At 40.7% G+C, this 19,989-nt stretch overlaps 1 protein-coding gene across 2 annotated transcripts in view; it reads left to right on the top strand.

Moving 5' to 3' along the window:
* SCRN1 (secernin 1) overlaps positions 1-19,989 on the top strand; it is a 49,536-nt gene that overhangs the window by 4,984 nt on the left and 24,563 nt on the right. The window contains exons 1-3 of one of the 2 annotated variants that reach the window (XM_034760715.1): positions 4,965-5,068; positions 11,329-11,488; positions 19,318-19,499. In XM_034760715.1, coding sequence (XP_034616606.1) covers positions 11,330-11,488; positions 19,318-19,499 — 341 coding nt within the window. In that variant the 5' untranslated portion in view covers positions 4,965-5,068; position 11,329. Of the gene's footprint in view, positions 1-4,964; positions 5,069-11,328; positions 11,489-19,317; positions 19,500-19,989 lie in introns of those variants that run through there. The other variant, XM_034760714.1, reaches the window with a different exon arrangement.

Raw genomic sequence — 19,989 nt, 5'->3', positions numbered from 1 at the left:
TCCTGGCCTGCCGGCTCCTGGGCAGCAGGACCCACCCCCGGCAATTGGCGTGGGTGAGCCCCTAGCGCCCCACCCCTCCACCCTGCCATGATGCAACAGTGCTGCTGCCATAGCTCGTGAGCTCCCAGGAGCAGCACGTGATGTGATGCCCCTTCACCTCAAGATCCTGCCCCCGCACTGCCCCTTACCTCCAGTCTCCGCCCTCGCGCCGCCTCTTCCCTGCAAGATCCCCCCTGCTCACTCATCTCTGCCCTCTTCCCCATTGCTAGCCCTTGTGAGACAGCTTGCTGCTGCAGGTGCGGATACACATAAAATATGGCTAGCGGATCGCAGGTAGGATGCATGTTAATTCTGGCAGATGCGGATCCACATTTTTGTATCCGCACAGGGCTCTAAGCATAACATTGCATGTTTTTTCAATTTTTAAAACCTTCCAGTGCCTCAAGTGCCATTATCTCTTTGTGACTTGCATATCAGATTCTCTTCTTTGGTCCAGCCCTGCTGCAGAATGAATCTTGCTTTTATTAGGTGTATTTTGGGTCATCCATTTCCTCTTCTGCAGGATATGATGGTCATGTATCTTTAATAATTTGTATATACAAGTACTGTCAAGACACTGCCAGACTTGTAAAAGAGATTGGCATCTCAGATTACGTAAAATATACACACTAATGTTAAAGATATGGAAATAGATTTCTACTCTAGGTACATGTAAAATGTTATATGAATTATTACAAAGTCCACAATTAACTTCCCTATCTCAACAAAGCTGAACCTGTTTTCTCTCCACCAGCACAGAAATACCCAAGACAAGATGTGGTGCACCTTGAATGTCAGCCTACTTAGGCTTTCCCGTCAGGGAAGAAGCAAATTCCAATGCTGAGGACCTTCACTGGGGGGGGATGGGGGGAGGAAGGAAAGCAAACCTGTCTCCAGTTTCCTCCCACTGAAGACTATTAACAGACAACATAGGTGATCTCAGCTGTGATCTGTAAGGCGGCCAGTAGCAAACCTTTTCTAGTTAGAGAAGTTGCAGCACACTATACTATTGGTGCTATATAAATATCCGTTGTTGTAAACAATTTCTGATGGTTGAAGTGTGTACTCCTTTAAGTTCTGTAATATCTCTGGCCTCTAGCAGAGGCTAATTTTTTTTCTTGTTCTCAAGGCGAGATTTGGAGGGTCTTATTTATGAGACTTGGCTGGCTGTTATAGGATGATTTGGGGGGGATCCAAAACTTCACTTCATCCCATTCCTTTAAGACTTCTGATTTGTCTTAGGATGGGAGGGACTGAAGGATTTTATGTATTGGTGAATGACTTAAGTATTGCTCTTAGCAAGCATTAAAGATGTAAATGTAGAGTTCTTTAAAGATTAAAAATCCCTTTTGCAGGGCACTTTAATGGAAATAAAAACAGCGATTAACACCAGGGAAATCAAGGACCAAGGAGTCCAATAGTGGATTATGTAGGATGGAATAATGAGCAAGTGTGTGTAAACCAACTAAGCGCTCCTTCACTAGACCTTTAGGTAGTGCTAAAACAAACTGAGTCAAGTTATGTTAATAAATCTTAAGTCAGTGAAGACAGGGACAATCTGTCATGTTATTGTTAACCACAACCAGCTGACACATTATTAACTTAGTTTCCATAGGGTTTTACCAATGACAAGCTAACATGTACACACACAACTTGTCGACACTGACTGCCAAATCGTAACTCCCATGTTAAAATTCCTCCTCCTCCATGTCATGTTCTACTACTCCCTAACTTTCTAGTAAAGACTAGCCCGTATGATCTCAGCTAAGACAAACCAAGGGAAATTGTTTGAAAATGCATCGTACTGATTGTTTTGGTGTTACTTTAAGAGATGTTGGAGGATTTCTGTGAATAGATTGCGTAGCTGTAGGAAATGTAGAGGCCACTTTGGGCTTTCATGTTAGGCTTTGTGGGGAACACCTTGATATATTGTAACATTTTGTATTTTTAAAATGAATATTTGATAAAGAAATAATCCAACCAAAGTATGATACTTCTCCATTCTGATGAATTAGAACACAGTTGGTGCAGAACCACCAGTTATTTTTAATATTTCCTTGTAGCACAGCAGTGCTCTGTTACACTCCTTAAAGAAATAGGTCTATAGACAGAAATAGCCTGTGCGGAGATTATGAATTTTCAGTTTCCACTGTTCAGGAAATGTTAAATAAATCTACTGGCCAGATATGTGCTTTGTATATCAAAATCACTTATAACCCTAAAACCCTAGCCAGCCTTCCTTTTTCATATTAAATCTAAAGATCTTTTAATATATGACTAATGGGGAGAATTTTTTGGTTTCACTGAGCTAAAGCTTCAGGGCACTTTGTCAAGACAGACAATTAAAACAGTGCAAAGACTGAGTATTCATTCAATTCAATAAACGCTAGTTAAATGTCAAGACAGATTTTTATTCTGACCCAACTTTCCCACACTTGTCTAGTTTTTCTGTAGACTGTTTCCTAGTTACTGAAATGCTGCATTTTCACCGTAAGACTGTTGTTTTTGCAATCTGAAGACAAAGGACCAGTCGTAGGCAAGAAACACTTGCATGCAATCTTACTGTCCCAGAAATAGGAGTCAGAATGGCTAAACAGGAAGGCATCGCAAAGTATTAATATCTAAGTTTGTAATTCTAATACACTAAATAAATATTTCCAGGTAAAATTGAGGAACAACACCTATAAAAGCATCCACTATCAAGTCCTATGTTCACATAGATTATAACTTTGTGAAACTCGTAATGGAAATTTCTTTGCTTGGTGTCTATATGGTGATTTCTTTAAAATAGCTTGAGTAAAAATGGCTTATCTTTGAAATCTGAAGTTTGGTATGGAAGTAATTCTTGCAGAGAAGCAATATCTGGCCTTATTCTGGACAAAATTGACTTTGACTTGATCAAGTTAAGAGTGTCTGGAAATCATGTCCTCAGTATACATGGTTGACTTTTTTGGGGACACTAAACCAAGAACATACATGTAAGCATTATAAGAACATAGCTTATTTAGCTTGTCATTCCTAACCTGGCTCCAAATCATCCTGGTCAAATTTCCAGATGTCTTGGAGGAAGTCTGCATGCTCTGAGTGATCCAGCTATCTATTACTTTGGCCTTCCATTAGCAAAATAGTGTCTCATTGTCTCTAATGCAGACCTCTGTGAGGTAGAGACGTATTATTTTCATTTTAGAGACTGGAGAATGGAGGCACAGAGTTATAGGCCCTGGCTACACTAGAAAGAATTTGCCAGATAACTGTACTGGCAAGCCATGTCGGGGAGATGCAGCTTATACCACCAAAATTTTCCAGTTCCCAAATGAAATAAGCTGTAACAGCAAGAGCACTGCTTTGCTGGTATAATTGTGTCTATACTACTTGGGCTTTTCCTAGCATATCCATGTCTTTTAGGGGTGTGATTAATTTATTTTTTTCTCTCCACACTGCAAACAGACATCGCTATTACAGCAAAATTTAAGTGTAGACCAGGCCCAAGTGACTTGCCCAAGGCCATACAGGAAGCCTGTGGCAGAGCAGGGAGTTGAACATGGGCCTTCCAAGTACCCAGGCCAGTGCCCCAAACACTGGACCATCTTTCCTGCTGTGGCTGCTTTTCCTTATGTAAGAGCCCTCTTGGCCTAGGACATGAGTTCACACTATGGAAAAGTTTGAGGACTACTTCTTGAAATGCTCATGGACTACCTCCTCTGAAAACACCATCCCACATCACTTCATTCCTGTAGCAACTCTAGCACAAAGTGAATACCTACTTTAAAAGTGTTTCTTTCCCAAGAACTAACCCCCCTCTCCTCCATTTCATTTCCCTTTTTCTCTGGCCTCGGACCCTGCCTCCTTTTCTGAAATCTTTGAAGAACAGAATTTCATCTTAAAATTAAATTGCAGATGCACAATAAAAATTGTCTCAACTAGTTTTGAGAGTGTCTAGTGCATGCTGAAAAACCCTTCCTTTATCACTGGGTCAATAAACAAGCAAGAAAGTAGCAACTTTGTTTGCTCCAACTTAAATTTTTCTATCAAAGACTTAAAATAATGACACACTTATAACTAGATGACCAAAAAATGTGGTAAGAGCCATTACTTACACTTAGGTCAGAGGAAAACGTGGCATTGGATAGTTGTCTGAGCAAATGGCTCACATGTAGGTGCAGTTGTGTTATGGAATTTAATAATGCACTTTTCCTTAAAGTGCATTTGAGAATAAAGTTCTCCATGGGGAAAATATTACAAAAAATACTTCTTTTTTTGGCAACCTACACTTGGGACTTCTGGAAAGGACGTAATTGGAAATGTAACTATCCTACGTACCCATAGGTGAAGGTTTTCATGAATACCATCTCACAAAGCCTTTCACTTTCTCCCATGCAATATATACCCATTTTGATGATACCTCAAATATCTATATAGTGAATTCAGAGGTTTCCAAAAACTCATTCTTTGCTACATATTGTGTAGCAATCCTGAAACTATTTTAAAAGTACTTCTTCCTAGTGTAAGGCTCTGGCAAATAGGGCTAATGGGATCCTTGAATGTATAAGAACAGGTTGAATGCATCTAACTTTAAAAATATTTACATAAGTCAGCAGGGTCTGATGAAATGCACATTCAGGTGCTTAAGGAACTAGCTGAAGTAATCTCTGAACTGTTAGCAATTATCCCCCATGAGTTCTCAAAGATGGGTGCAGACAAATATAGTACCTATCTTTAAAAAGGGGAAGAAAGAGGAGCTTGGAATTAGACCAGTCAGCCTAACTTTGATACTGAGAAAGACATTTGAGCAAATTATTAAACAATCCATGTATAAGCACCTAGAGGATAAAAGGTTTATAAGTAATAGACAACATGGGATTTGTCAAGAACAAATCATGCCAAACCAATCTAACTTCCTTATTTGACAGGTTGCTGGCCTAGTGGATGGGGGAAGCTATAGATGTGATGATCTTGATTTTAATACGGCTTTTGACACAGATGCACGTGACACTCTAGGGAAGTGTGGTCTGGATGAAATTACTATAAGGTGGGTGCAAAACCGGTTGAAAAACTGTCCTCAACGAGCAATGATTTACAGTCAGACTGAGGGGACGTATCTGGTGGGGGCCTGCAAGAGCATGTCCTGGGTCTGGTACTACAGTATTCAATATTTTTGTTTTAATGACCTGGATAACAGAACAGAGAGTATGCTCATAAAATTTGTGAATGACACCAAGCTGGGAGGGGTTCCAACCACTTGGAGGACAGGATTAGAATTCAGACAATCTTGATGAATTGGAGAACTGCTTTGAAATCAACAAGATGAAATTCAGTAAAGACAAGTGCAAAGCACTGCACCGAGGAAGGAAAAATCAAATGCACAACTACAAAACATGGAATAACTATCAAAGAGGCAGTACTGCTGAAAAGGATCTAGAGGTTTTAGTGGATAACAAATTGAATGAGTCAGCAATAAGACGGACGCATACTCAAGGACATGCTATACGGGGAGCTATCAGAGGGAACAAGAACAACAGAACATCCCAAGCTTCGCTATAAAGACACATGCAAGCGAGATATGAAGGAATTTGGAATTGATCCTGACCAATGGGAAATCTTGGCAAGTGATTGTAACAAGTGGCACCATTGTCTCAATCAGGGTATCAAAGTCCATGACAGAAGCTGGCTCCTACAGCTTGAAGAGAAAAGAGCCCATAGGAAGCAAGCAGCTCCCAACCAATATACATACATTTGCAATAACTGCCAAAGATCATGCAAATCCCAGATTGGACTATTCAGTCACATGAGACATTGCAAACCATCTACATCATAGGCTGCAATTCCCACTGTGTCTCGCAGATGAAAGGATGCCAACAAGCCAAGTCAGCAATGTGATGAAACTGCGAAAAAGGCCAATATTCTAGGGTGTATTAACAGGAGTATTGTGTGTAAGACACTGAAAGTAATTGTCCCAGTCTACTCTGCACTGGTGAACCCTCAGCTGGAGTCCAATTCTGGGCAACACACTAAGAAAGATGTGGACATATTGGAGGAGAGGAGAACAACAAAAATGATAAAAGGTTTAAGAAACCTGACCTCGGAGGAAAGGTTTAAAAAAAAAACTGGGCATGTTTAGTCTTGAGAAAAGAAGATGGGGGGGGGACAACCTGAGAAGTCGTCAAATATGTTAAGGGCTGTTACAAAGAGGACTGTAATCAATTATTCTCCCTGTCCAATGAAGTAATGGGCTTAATCTACAGCAGGGATCGGCAACCTTTGGCACGCGGCCTGCCAGGGTAAGCCCCCTGGCGGGCCGGGCCGGTTTGTTTACCTGCCGCGTCCGCAGGTTTGGCCGATCACAGTTCCCACTGCCTGCGGTTCGCCGTTCCAGGCCGATGTCCTGCAGGATACTGCAATCTATCCTGTACATCTGTGACAGCACTAGTTATAAAAACCAAAACCAGGAACAGCACATGCAGCACTTAGATTTATTTAGATGGCTGTGGTGTCTCACCTGTGTCACTACCCTCCCATGCACAGACTCAGTGAACAATAATGGCAGCTGTGTTCCCCATATTTCGCTTTGAGAACTTAATCCTATGTGGATAAATACATGAGAGAGTCTAATGGGAACTTAATATCCTTCTTACTATAACTTAGAATTTGTAAGGCACTTATATCATGGAAATGAAACCAGTGCAAATATCTACATAAACCAAAGATTGTAGCCCTGATAGATGTAAAATCTCAACTTTAAAATGTAAAATCTCTAGATTTGTAATCCATATCTGCCTTGACATAGTTTTAGGCTGACTCAAAAACTTGATCCTGTTGTTCAGACTCGTGGCTTCTAAAACTCTAATGTAGGTCATAGCTGATGTTTCACAGTGGGACATCCAGTCTGTTGTGTAGGGCTCTAAGACATTCTGTTCTATATCTTCTTTCTGCAACAAAGTATTACGCAGATTAGCTCCTAATGGTGACTTTGTCAAACTGAGTTTAATTCTGCGATCTTTAAATGAAATTTATCACAATGAGAGATTATACTGGAAAATAAAGGAATACGTTAAATCAAAGGTTCTTCATATTGTACAGGCACACATTAAGTAGACTGCCATGGTAACCAGAAGACAACTAAAGAAATACAAAGGTAACAGCATATAAAGCCAAGTTCCCTTTATAATTAATTTTTATCAAACTGCACTTGATGAGTGAGATCAGTCAAATGATATTAATTACCTGTGAGTTGTCACTTCAGATATCACTGCAGAATTGGATTGTTTTCTGACTTTCTTGCTGTCTATTCTGATCTACATCAAACCAGTGTATTATCAATTTTTCACAAATAACCTACCTGGAACTACTTAACTGCTCACACAAAGAATGTGGGGAAGTTAAAACCTACTGGTACAGGGCCAGCTCCACAGCTGTTGTCCATCTGTGTAGTTCCATTGTTATGAATAATTCACACTGGCTGAAAATAAGGATTTTTAACCTTAAATTGGACAGTAGATACCTCTGTTTAACTCTTAATGGTGTGATGTCTATTTCACAATATTGAAAACCAGCAATTACCTATGTTTAATGAACAAAAACCATTGGCTGCTATCACATCTGCCTATGCTGGTTTCCAAGAATTGCTGCATCTAAGCACTGTGTTTCAGAGAAACGTTAGGACAGTGCCAGTGATCATGTAGTGCAAGTTTAAGTTAGCACAGTCCTGGGGAGTTTCTTTGGTTAAATAGAAGTGTCCACACGGGAGCACCATACAGTTTATGTATGAAGAGTATATGTATGAGAATATGGGCTTGTGCGCTAGAAAATGTTGAAGTAACACAAAATATGCCTCTGTAGTTGTGACAATATAGCAAGAGACATTCTTCTACGTGTATTTACAGTAGTACATGCTATGTGCTAGTCTTTCGAAAGACTTAAGAACAATCCCTGCTCAGAGGACCATCTAAGGATGACAAGTACAGGTTAGGGAAGGAGGGACAATAGATAAGTGTATATACAAGCCTACTGAATTCAGTACAGGCAGTATGACAGAAGCGGGTCTTTAAGTCTTAAATATGAACAAAGTAGAGACCTTGAAGATGAGCTCCGGGAGGACATAATATGCATGGAAGAAGGCACGGAGGTGATTGTGAGAATCTGATAAACTGAGGAGGCTGAGAGCACTGGTAGAAAGACGGGGGAGGTTCATCGCAGAACTTAACTAGATATAAACAGTATGTAGAGCTTTGAAGGTTGTGAGAAGCTGAAATGATAAGTCAATGGAGGCATTCAGAGAAGGTTGTTACGTGATCAGCCAGATGGGCAAAGAAGTTGGAGTTTAGCAGTAGCATTCTGAACAAACTGAAGGGGGCAGAAATTGCAGAGTCAGTGATGCATGTTTGAATGAGGCATGTAGGATTCTAGGCAAAACTCCTACCCAACAGACTGTATGTGCTCCCATCCATATATGTATGCATAGAACAAGAGTTTAGTGTCAGGCTCTTAAGTATATTTATAGAAGAAAAAAGTAAGGAGAATATTAATCAGTTTTGCCAACCAGATTGCCAGTATATCAAGTGAAGGGCTTTATTTTAGGTTGCAATATTTCTCTGCTGTTTACTTCATACACATATCTGCATTGGGGCAAACAGAATGCCAACAATGGGGAAGATTGTAAGGTAGTTAAAAAAATCCAGAGCACTAGCGATTCTGTTTTTACTGTCCTGTCAGTTGCAGTGATGTCTGCTGTGGGAAAGCTATTTCCCATGTTGGACGTTATAATGGACATGCAGGAGCACCGTTAGAGATACATGTTCAACAAATGTGGTATGTAAAGGTCTAGTCGCAAACACTAGCACTCAAAACTTTGTACTTGGCATACTGGAAGATTGGTTCCAGTAAAATTGGCTGTGAATACAAGGTGGATCATACAACTTACTGTAGAATCAGGAAAATACTATAGATACATTTCAAAAGGGAATAAGCACTTGCTGAAGTGAATAAAATCAGAACTACAGAATATAGAGCTTAATTTGAGGCTGGTTGAAACGGTATCAGCTTTCAAAGTGTGAGCAAAATAAGTACAGTTTGTCCTTACTGTGCCAAAAACCTCACTGTTGAGAAAATTGCTTATGCCGAAAGGGGCTTTAGCATTTTGCAGAATGTCCAATATCTGCTTTTTGAATGTTGCATGCTATTTAGGTGAGCCAAGCCAATAGGTAGGGGATAGTATGTGAGAGAGACCTGTCAGCACTGTAATGCTCCAATACCACCTCTTGTCTCTGTGACCCTAACCTACTAGTGACAATATGACTCATCGTCCAGCAGGAAGAGCTGAATGATCTCTGCCCTAAAATCAGGTAATTTTTGGAATTTGGGTTGAATTTGGCAAATAGTTTCAACAGGAAAAAAAGAATCTTTTTTTTTAAGCCAAAACATTTCATTCCAATGTTTTTGAAATGTTTCATCTTTGTTTCAAGGTCTTTTGGTTAGAAATTTAGTTTTAAGCAAAAAAAAAAAAAAACTCCAAACCCCACCAAAACCTAAACATGTTTTTTTTTTTTAAACTCAAAATGAAATCTTTGGATTTTTTTTATGTTGGTGAAGAAAAAACAAAATTGTTTCTGGATTTCAGGTTAGCCACCTAATAAAATAAAAAAAAAATCTGTTTGCTCAGTTCTATTTATAGTTTTAAAAATGTTTGTTTCAAGTATTGAATTGTATGGAGTGCATGATGTTTAAAGTTTTCAGATATTATATAAGTCAATGACCAAAGGCAGCTTTGTAATAGAGTACCACATATTTGAGAGAGTCATTGCTATAACTTAAGCAATGGTTGTTGGGAACTTTTTGATCATATGGTTTCGATTAAATCTGCTACTTTTCAAGTGACTCCTGCAGACAGAGAAGGGGCAGTTCTCGTTTTTATTAATTTGGGAGGTACTCTGATACCATAGTGATGAGCTATAGAAGTACCAAAGTAAACAGTTGCATTTTTTCCCCAAATGTCTTACACTGTAACACCTTTACAAACATTGATTCTATCTCCCCTTGTAAGTATGCTCACACTTCTTATCAAACTGTCTGTACTGGGCTATCTTGATTATCACTTCAAAAGTTTTTTTTCTCTTAATTAATTGGCCTCTCAGAGTTGGTAAGACCACTCCCACCTGTTTATGCTCTCTGTATGTGTGTATATATATCTCCTCAATATATGTTCCATTCTATATGCATCCGAAGAAGTGGGCTGTAGTCCACGAAAGCTTATGCTCTAATAAATTTGTTAGTCTCTAAGGTGCCACAAGTACTCCTGTTCTTCTTTTTGCGGATACAGACTAACACGGCTGCTACCGTGAAACCTTTCCTTTTAGGGATGCTTGTACTGTTTGTACTGTGTCTTGAATAATTTTCTTTTGAATTTACATCTGATAGATGAAGTTTCTGTGCTTAAAGACAAACCATGATTGTTTGACGGAATAGTCATCCAGTAGTTTGTCTACAGTAGGATGTGTTTTGCCTCAAGTTAGCGGGTTAACCTGCATAAATATATTAACTGGCAGTTTGGACACTTTGAACATTTGTATCCTGATAAAAGCATTGGAGGAGTTTCCAGACTAGCCTTTACAAACTGGCAATCAATTAACATGAGGTTTAAAAATCTCCAGACACACAATAGAAGAAAACCAGGTTCAATCACTTAGCAGTTACTATTATAACTCTTCTTTTTGGATAGGTAGTTAAACTGACAGGCAGCCTCCGCTACCACTTGTGCTTTATGTATATTTTAGTCCTAGTTCCAGTTATACCATTATACCATTTGAGAGATTACTCGTCTTTTTTTTTTTAACTGCATTAGAAGAAGACGACTACAGTAGAATATTTAACATTCTTCTGCATTTCTCTGCTCTGGTGCAGTGCCTATTTCTGAGTCAGCAGAATGCTTCTAGGTCAAGTGTTACTCTGCATCAGAGGTGTTTAGTATCTTCCTTCTTCAGAGGCTGACTGGTCTTATTACCAAGGAACAATCACCTTCTCTTCTCCCCTGCTCCTTACACCTCTGCCTTCACAGATGTGTATGGGGAGTCTGTAGCTCACTGTAATTTAATTGTGTTTATCGAACCCCAAATAAGAGTAAGCTGACCTGATCTGTTTCTCTTTCACTAACTGCACTTAACTGACATGACAAGGGAATAAGATGAATATGACAGTGAAATATTTGTTCTCCAGCTCTAGCTACGTATTTAATGATTTTTGAAAGTTTGTTGAAATACTAGTCAGACTTGCATTACCCTTTTCCCTTCACTTTTTTAGGATGGCTGTGGCTCCTCCCAGTTATTGTTTTGTTGCTTTTCCACCACGCACTAAAGATGGGCTTGTTGTGTTTGGAAAAAATTCTGCACGGCCTCGAGAAGAAGTACAGGAGGTGGTCTACTTTGCTGCTGCTGGTCATGATCCAGGAAGCAAAGTTGAGGTAATGGGCTTCATTGTGCTTAAAATTACAGTGTAAGCGAGTGCCATTTCCAACGGTAAAGGTGCCCCTTGTATTCCTGTTAGATTTTGGAGTCTGTATTCCCTAAACTCAAATTTATAAGGTCCAGAATGATCGAATAATGCTTCATTCTGAGCCTGTCTACCAGGACAAGCCTTAGAAGTTGGGGAGGGCTGGTGAGAAGATTCTTGGGAGTTCCCAAATGGCAACTACAGTAAAAGCTGTGTTATCCTGCACTTTACCAACCGGAAAGCTCTAGAAACCAGCATTTTCTGCAGTGGACAGGCTGACTTATTTACAACTTCGCTGCTTGTGCTATGGTCTGTACTACTTGCCAATACTTATTTTTCTGTCAAGGTAAAATTTTCCTAATAAGCTGGGAATAGCAACAAACATTTATTCCTTTCAACTGACACATCCTTTCAAACATCAAAAGGAATGAGTTGGTCAGTGCTGCTCTTATCTGTCCCAGTTAATGCATGTCTAATTTAAAGGTGCAGCAAACCTCTAGCATTTACATGCCCTGTATTAAACTACTGAACTTTGGGTCTGTGGAAACCCTCTTTTCCTAAAGGACCAGATGCTGTTAATTGCAGTGGTGCATGGAAATGCTGCAATAAATCTGTGTTGGTTCGTAGAACATAACACTGGTACTGTAGCATTCCTGACAAATTCTTTATTGCTGAATCAGTTTTGGCATCTGGCACCTGTTGAGAATTCTCCCTGACTGCAGTGCCTCAGTGCACTTTGTGGTATTTTGTTTATTTGCAAATTGTTATACTAATGTTTATTTAGTATTTCCAATGCCTGAAATTCCCTGACAAAACCAAGTGTGTAATTCTACTATGAATTGCAAGTAAATAGTTCAGTTCTTTCCACCCTCTAAAGTTTGCCTTTGACTAAACTGCAATCCTGTCATCATTGGTCTTTTCAAGTGGAAGAGCTAAGAACAATACAGCTAGGGATGTTAAGATGCATGTACAAAATCTTCCATGTGTTACTGATAGTAACCTGGGTAGTTGGAGTGATCTCTTCTACCTGTATCCCAGAATCTATAGGTTTTCTAAAACATCCCATCACCACTGTCTTCGTCGACCAAGGACAAATTCTGACTTGGCCACTATGAAATACTAGCTTGGCTGGCAGTGCTAGGAATCAGACTCCTGCTGACCAAGTACAATAGGAACAGTACAATAGTTGCTTTTCATTAATATAAGAGAATCTCTTGTGCTTGTCTTCATTCCCCCATCTTATTGGAAAGCTTTGTACTATATTTAGATCTGTCATCAATTTTTTTCCTTTATGCTAGAAGTGAAACAGAAGAACCAGGCTGCCTGATTCTCCTTAGTGTGGGTGGTGGTGGTGTGGGGGGGAATTGCATGCAAAGTCTCTTGTGCTTTCTTGTACCTTGCTGCCCCATTTTCCCCCTGAACTCTTCCTGTTTCAAGCAGCAGCAGCAGCGAGAAGTGAGGGCAGTGCTATGAGCACACATGCAGCTTTTTGTCATTCTAGGCTGAATTTTTAGAAGTATTTAAGTGATCATGGCTACAATTCTAAAATTAAAAATGCTAGTTACAAAAATGAGACTTTATGTTGCTATCACTTGTAGGATGCATGCCTCAGATTTGAGTAAAAGGATAGCGTGCTGCAGTTAAAATTTTAGCTAGATGTATTCATCAGATTCAGTGATCAGCATTTGTAGTTTTAGCTACATTGTAGTGACTTATGTGCCAGTTTTCTATGAATGGTGCATACAATGAGAGTAAGGCCAACCGCATTCAAAAATCATGAGGCAGCTCCACCACGGCTCAGCACCCTCTTCCCCCAAATCACAATTAGCTTCAATCGTGGTTTTTTTTTTAAAGTTATTTGCGTTCTGGTTTCTGAGGCTGTAGAGTTCACGTTGTTAAGCTTTAACCAAGAGGACCAGAAATGTGCTCTGTTTTAAAATGGAAGCTGAGGTTCTCACAAGCACATGGCTCCAGGAGCTGGGGCTTTAAGAAAAAACACCAAATATTCCAAGAGATGGCAACAGTGACTGGGGGAGAGGCCACACACCCAGGCTAGTATGGAGAACCAGAAAGGAAAGTATATGGGAATAAGTTCCTGCAATGCTGCTCCTGTCATGAAGTTGGCATTTTTAGAGCAGCCAGCATGACTAGAAACCCAGCTTTCTTTCTTCCTGCCCATCTCACCCCATTTTTCTACTACTGTTACCTTCTTCCCACTAATACAGGGGAAGAAAAGCTAATTCAGGCCATTTTAAGAACACCCTCTTCTTTTTGTGTGTTCTAGACTGAAAAAATTAATCGCACGATTGAAAAAATTAATATTTTGGATGTTTTTTACATCTTCAAATGTATTGATTTCAATTACAACACAAAATACAAAGTGTACAGTGCTCACTTTATATTTATTTTTAATTACAAATATTTGCACTGTAAAAAAACAAAAAAAATAGTATTTTTCAATTCACCTAATACAAGTACTGTAGTGCAAACTCTTTATCATGAAAGTTGAACTTACAAATATAGAATTATGTACAAAAAGCTGCATTCAAAAATAAAACTATACAATTTTAGATCCTGCAAATCCACTTATTCCTGTAGTTTTACATTGTTTTGTTTTTGAATGCAGATATGTAACAACAACAAAAAATCTACATTTGTAAGTTGTATTTTCATGACAAAGAGATTGCACTACAGTACTTGTATGAGGTGAATTGAAAAATACTATTTCTTTTGTTTATATTTTTACAGTGCAACTATTTGATTTCAGTTACAATACAGAATACAATATATATGAAAATGTAGAAAAACATCCAAACTATTTAATAAATTGCAATTGGTATTCTATTGTTGTACCAATCCCAAAGGATTGTATACATTACCTCCCAGAAAAACAATGAGGAGTCTGGTGGCACCTCCCAAGTTATTGAATATTCCAGATCTTACCCAAATACACACTACAGCCAATTCTTATTAACTAAACTAAAATTTATTTAAAAAACGAGAGAGAGAGAGTATGGTTAAAAGATCAGTATACATACAGACGTTAGTTCAATTCATTGAGGTTCAGATTCATAGCAGAGCTTTGTAGTTGTTTCAGAAATAGTTCATAGGTTATAGACCAATGTCCAAATCTCATATTCAGGGTGTACCAGCATAACTGGGACCTCAGTCTTGTGACTCAAACTTCCTCTGATGAAGCCTAAGCAGATCTGAGATGACGGAATCAGGACCCAATGATCTTTTATACAATTTAATGTCTTTTGACAAGTTGGAATTTCCTCGGGAAACAAAAGGTAATTAGTTAATTCTTTTGCGTAGAGACTGTCCGGTTTGGCCAATGTACATGGCAGAGGGGCATTGCTGGCACATGATGGCATATATCACATTGGTAGATGTGCAGGTGAACGAGCCCCTGATGATATGGCTGATGTGATTAGGTCCTATGATGATGTCACTTGAATAGATATGTGGACAGAGTTGGCATCGGGGTTTGTTACAAGGATAGGTTCCTGGGTTAGTGGTTTTGTTCAGTGATGTGTGGTTGCTGGTGAGTATTTGCTTTAGGTTGGGGGGTTGTCTGTAAGCGAGGACAGGTCTGTCTCCCAAGATCTGTGAGAGTAAAGGATCATCTTTCAGGATAGGTTGTAGATCTCTGATGATGCGCTGGAGAGGTTTTAGTTGGGGGCTGAAGGTGACAGCTAGTGGTGTTCTGTTATTTTCTTTGTTGGGCCTGTCTTGTAGGAGGTGACTTCTGGGTACTCGTCTGGCTCTGTCAATCTGTTTTTTCACTTCAGCAGGTGGGTATTGTAGTTTTAAGAATGCTTGATAGAGATCTTGTAGGTGCTTGTCTCTATCCGAGGGATTGGAGCAAATGCGGTTATATCTTAGAGCTTGGCTGTAGACAATGGATCGTGTGGTGTGTCCTGGATGGAAGCTGGAGGCATGTAGGTAAGTGTAGCGGTCAGTAGGTTTCTGGTATAGGGTGGTATTTATGTGACCATCGCTTATTAGCACAGTAGTGTCCAGGAAATGGACCGCTTGTGTGGATTGATCTAGGCTGAGGTTGATGGTGGGATGGAAATTATTGAAATCATGGTGAAATTCCTCAAGGGCTTCTTTTCCATGGGTCCAGATGATGAAGATGTCATCAATGTAGCGCAAGTAGAGTAGGGGCGTTAGGGGACGAGAGCTAAGGAAGCGTTGTTCTAAGTCAGCCATAAAAATGTTGGCATATTGTGGGGCCATGCGGGTACCCATAGCAGTGCCGCTGACTTGAAGGTATATATTGTCCCCAAATGTGAAATAGTTGTGGGTGAGGACAAAATCACAAAGTTCAGCCACCAGGTTAGCTGTGACATTATCAGGAATACTGTTCCTGATAGCTTGTAGTCCATCTTTGTGTGGAATATTGGTGTAGAGGGCTTCTACGTCCATAGTGGCCAGGATGGTGTTTTCTGGAAGATCACCGATGGATTGTAGTTTCCTCAGGAAGTCAGTGGTGTCTCGAAGATAGCTGGGAGTGCTGATAGCGTAGGGCCTGAGGAGAGAGTCTACATAACCAGAAAAGTCTGATGTTAGGGTGCCAATGCCTGAGATGATGGGGCGTCCAGGGTATCCAGGTTTATGGATCTTGGGTAGCAAATGGAATACCCCTGGTCGGGGTTCTAGGCATGTGTCTGTACAGATTTGTTCCTGTGCTTTGTCAGGGAGTTTTTTTAGAAGATGGTGTAGTTTCTTTAGGTAATCCTCAGTGGGATCAGTGGATAATGGCCTGTAGAATGTGGTGTTAGAGAGCTGTCTAGCAGCCTCCTGGTCATATTCCAATTTATTCATGATGACGACAGCACCTCCTTTGTCAGCCTTTTTGATTATGATGTCAGGGTTGTTTCTGAGGCTGTAGATGGCATAGATGCATCCGAAGAAGTGGGCTGTAGTCCACGAAAGCTTATGCTCTAATAAATTTGTTAGTCTCTAAGGTGCCACAAGTACTCCTGTTCTTCTTTTTGCGGATACAGACTAACATGGCTGCTACTCTGAAAAGGTAATTAGGATGACTTTGAAGGAGGTCCATCACCAGTACTTAGCTATACAAATTAACATAAGGCCATTTGCTTGTTCCTCCACCATTCACTACATTTCAAAGAGATGAATACCGAGATATCCCATATTTACAATTCATTTAAATGATAGGATGTTCTTTTGGCCTCTGAATGATCAGAATACAGCATAGACAGGGATTGTTGATTACATTGTGATCCTACTCATATGTATATATATACACAAAAACACAAACATTATTTCTCCACCTGTCTTTTCAGGGTTATTTATTTTGCAGGATGTTTAACCCTTTCTAGCCATGCGTCACAATCCCACAGATTGTTATAGTTCTGAGACAAGTGGCCCATGAAGCTGGAAGGAATAAAACTAGAGAATCTGAGGCAGGAACAATTAATACAGGAACCTATACAACTGTGAAAAGGGATGCAAGGGGAGCCTCTCTCTCCTTTGTCAGAGGCTGCGGAGTGACGCCCTGCAGTACTTCTGCAGACTGTAGTTTTCTAAACCCAGGCAGCCTCCACATAACTTCAAAGCACGGCATCTCCTGCTTTAAGAAGTTTTTATTTTACAGAGGAAATCATCTCCCTGTCTTCATAGGCCTCCAAGAAGAACAAGATGAGAGCAGGACCAGAAACTTAACTCAATGCTTAACTCCCAACAGGTTAGCCCATTTGTACAACTAGTAGTTGTGGAAGCATTGAGAATAGTCAGAGTCACTGCATGTGACTGATCCAGGCTCTTCCTGGTTGGTGAGAGTAGAGAATGCCTGGGACCTCTACTAACAATGTCACACTTCTGATGAGGGAATCTACCAGTCATCCTAAAACATATAATTGGCCAACCAGTACAAAAAGAAGAAATTTCTCAAGGGCAGAGACCTAAAGCTACCACCCAGCGTCTAATCTTTATTTTCTAAACAAGTTAATTGAGAAGCTAGCAAGAAAACCCTGTAACACCACCTTTTGATTGGCAGTAACTTGCCTTGTCCACACTGGCATCGTCATGTAGAGTACAGGCACTACATGTGTAGCTACATGCCACAGTGAAAGGCAGGCTGTGTCCACTGTGACGTGTAGTTACATGCGGCAGTGAAAGGCTCAGGCAGGTGGAGGTAGCGGGGAAGGATTCCGGCAGTGAGACTTTCCCTGCTGTCTCCCCACCGCAGAGCCCTTCCCTGCTGCTGGAGTCTTTCATTGCAATGGAGAAAGCAGGACACTACATTGCTTAAAAATAGCACTGTAGACACTGAAGGCATTGCATGGGCATGTAGAGAGTTGTGTGGGGTACATACCCTAGGCATGTAGGGCATTATACTTGCTTAAGGCATGCCTCACTATCTATATTGCTATTTATACCCATGCTAACTGGGTATGCAAGTGTCTGTACACTACATGCCGCTGTACCCTCAGACTTCAGAACATGGTACAGAGACAATACGTGTTGCTATGGTGAATGACCTTTTTCCCCATAAATGGGGGAAATATATCAGTACTCCTCCTGCTGGAGGCTGCTGCAACACTTAATATAGCTGATGACCAGTCACCTCTCTCCAGCAGGATGACCTCCCAGGATGACCTTACACAAGAATGTTGACCAGTAAGGGGAGACTTATGAATACAGAAGACAAGGTTTTCACGAGAGTAGGATCTAGACTGTGGAATGTATTCCTGAAAAAAAATGTGACCACAGTACTAATTGCATTCAAAACTAAAATATAAACATTTCTTCACCTTCATTTCCCCTCACTTTTTTATTTCCTGTTGACTTTTTATTAAAAGACCTTCCTCCCTCCCCCCCATATGTGCAAATAACCTAACAATAAATCAGGCTTTTTCTTCTACAGTTTGGGAAGACCATTTCTATCTTTAAATGCTAGGGAGATGTTCAAACTACAGAGTAAAATAAATTGTGTTTGTAAAGGAAAACTGATGGATTATTCTCTTGCTTAGCTTTTCAAAGATGCACTCTTGGTTTTTTTCCCCCTCTTCTTGTCTGAACATATCCATAGACTTCTGATTTGTAATTTTAAATGGTCCACTGCAAAAACTTAAATTCAGGCAAATCAGTCTAGACGTTACTTTTCTGTGACCACTACCATTGTGTTCTGATAAACTCTTACAGTCTTTATTTCTCCCACATATACACAACCAGCAAATTTAAATGGATATGTTTGGTATTTTCTCTGGAGGTCCGTTAGCTTGTTCTGTTTTGTTGCAGTAATGGAGTAAATGTTTCATAAGGCACCTAATGTTGTATCCAGGTGAAGGTCCAGATTAGCCATGAGTATATGCATTCCATCTTTATAAACAGTATTACTACCTACAAAATGTGGTTTGTATCCCTTATGTTTTGACAGGTATGGTATCTGTATTGCTGCTGTATGAGTTCTGTCTCCAGCTCAGCTGGTCTCTCATGATAAGTATAATCTTTTGGCGGTTTGGTACTATCAACGTGGAATATAAAAATGTTTCACCCTTTCTATAATGTGAAGATTAGTTGTGTTTTTTTCCCAAGTGACATACAAATTGTGTGATAATTGTAATAGCCCTTCTCTCGCTCCCCCACCCCGATTTTTTGTGAAGCCTAGAAATACCATGTGTTTTAGAATTTGTGGGTATGGAAATGTAATCTACTAAAATCTCCTTGACTAGATTTCAGTATATAAGAAAATAATGTACTCTAGTGGAGCAAGATAATGGCTAGCTTTCAGTTTCATTCAGCATTCTCTCTCCCCCAATGCAGTGTACATACATTGCAATTGATCAAGTGCCGAAGACTCATGCTATTATGCTAAGCAGACCTGCTTGGCTTTGGGGGGCAGAAATGGGAGCCAATGAATATGGAGTCTGCATCGCTAATGAAGCCATCACCACCAGAGAGCCAGCTTCTGAAACTGAAGCCCTGCTGGGAATGGATCTTGTCAGGTGGGTGGTTAATGGCTAGACTATGGATCTATTAAAGGCTGCAAGATGGTTGTATTGTATCAGGATATTGTGGTATTAGCAACAATGGCACAATATATCAATTAGGGTTACCATATTTTGTGCCTCCAAATGGAGGACACTCCCCGGGGCCCCGGCCCCGCCCCCAGCCCCGCCCCCGCCCCGCCCCAACTCCGCCCCCTCCCAAAGTCTCCGCCCCCTCCCCTGCTTCCCGCGAACATTTAATTCGCGGGAAGCCTGAAGCAGGTAAGGGGGGGGGGAGGAGGCGCGGCCCAGGCTGGCCCCCCGGCGGGTCCAGCCTGGGTCGCCTCGGGCCCTGGGGTGCTGGCCCCGACCGACCACCCCCCGTGGGCCTGGCTCCCGGCCCGGTGCACCCCCCGGCTCACTCCCCGACCCCGGCTCCCGACCCCGGCTCCCAGACCGGCTCACTCCCCGACCCCGGCTCACTCCCCGACCCCGGCTCCCGACCCCT

This window comes from Trachemys scripta, chromosome 2 (assembly GCF_013100865.1).
Source record: "Trachemys scripta elegans isolate TJP31775 chromosome 2, CAS_Tse_1.0, whole genome shotgun sequence".
Classification (NCBI taxonomy): domain Eukaryota; kingdom Metazoa; phylum Chordata; order Testudines; family Emydidae; genus Trachemys; species Trachemys scripta.
This window is presented reverse-complemented; position numbering and strand designations above follow the sequence as displayed.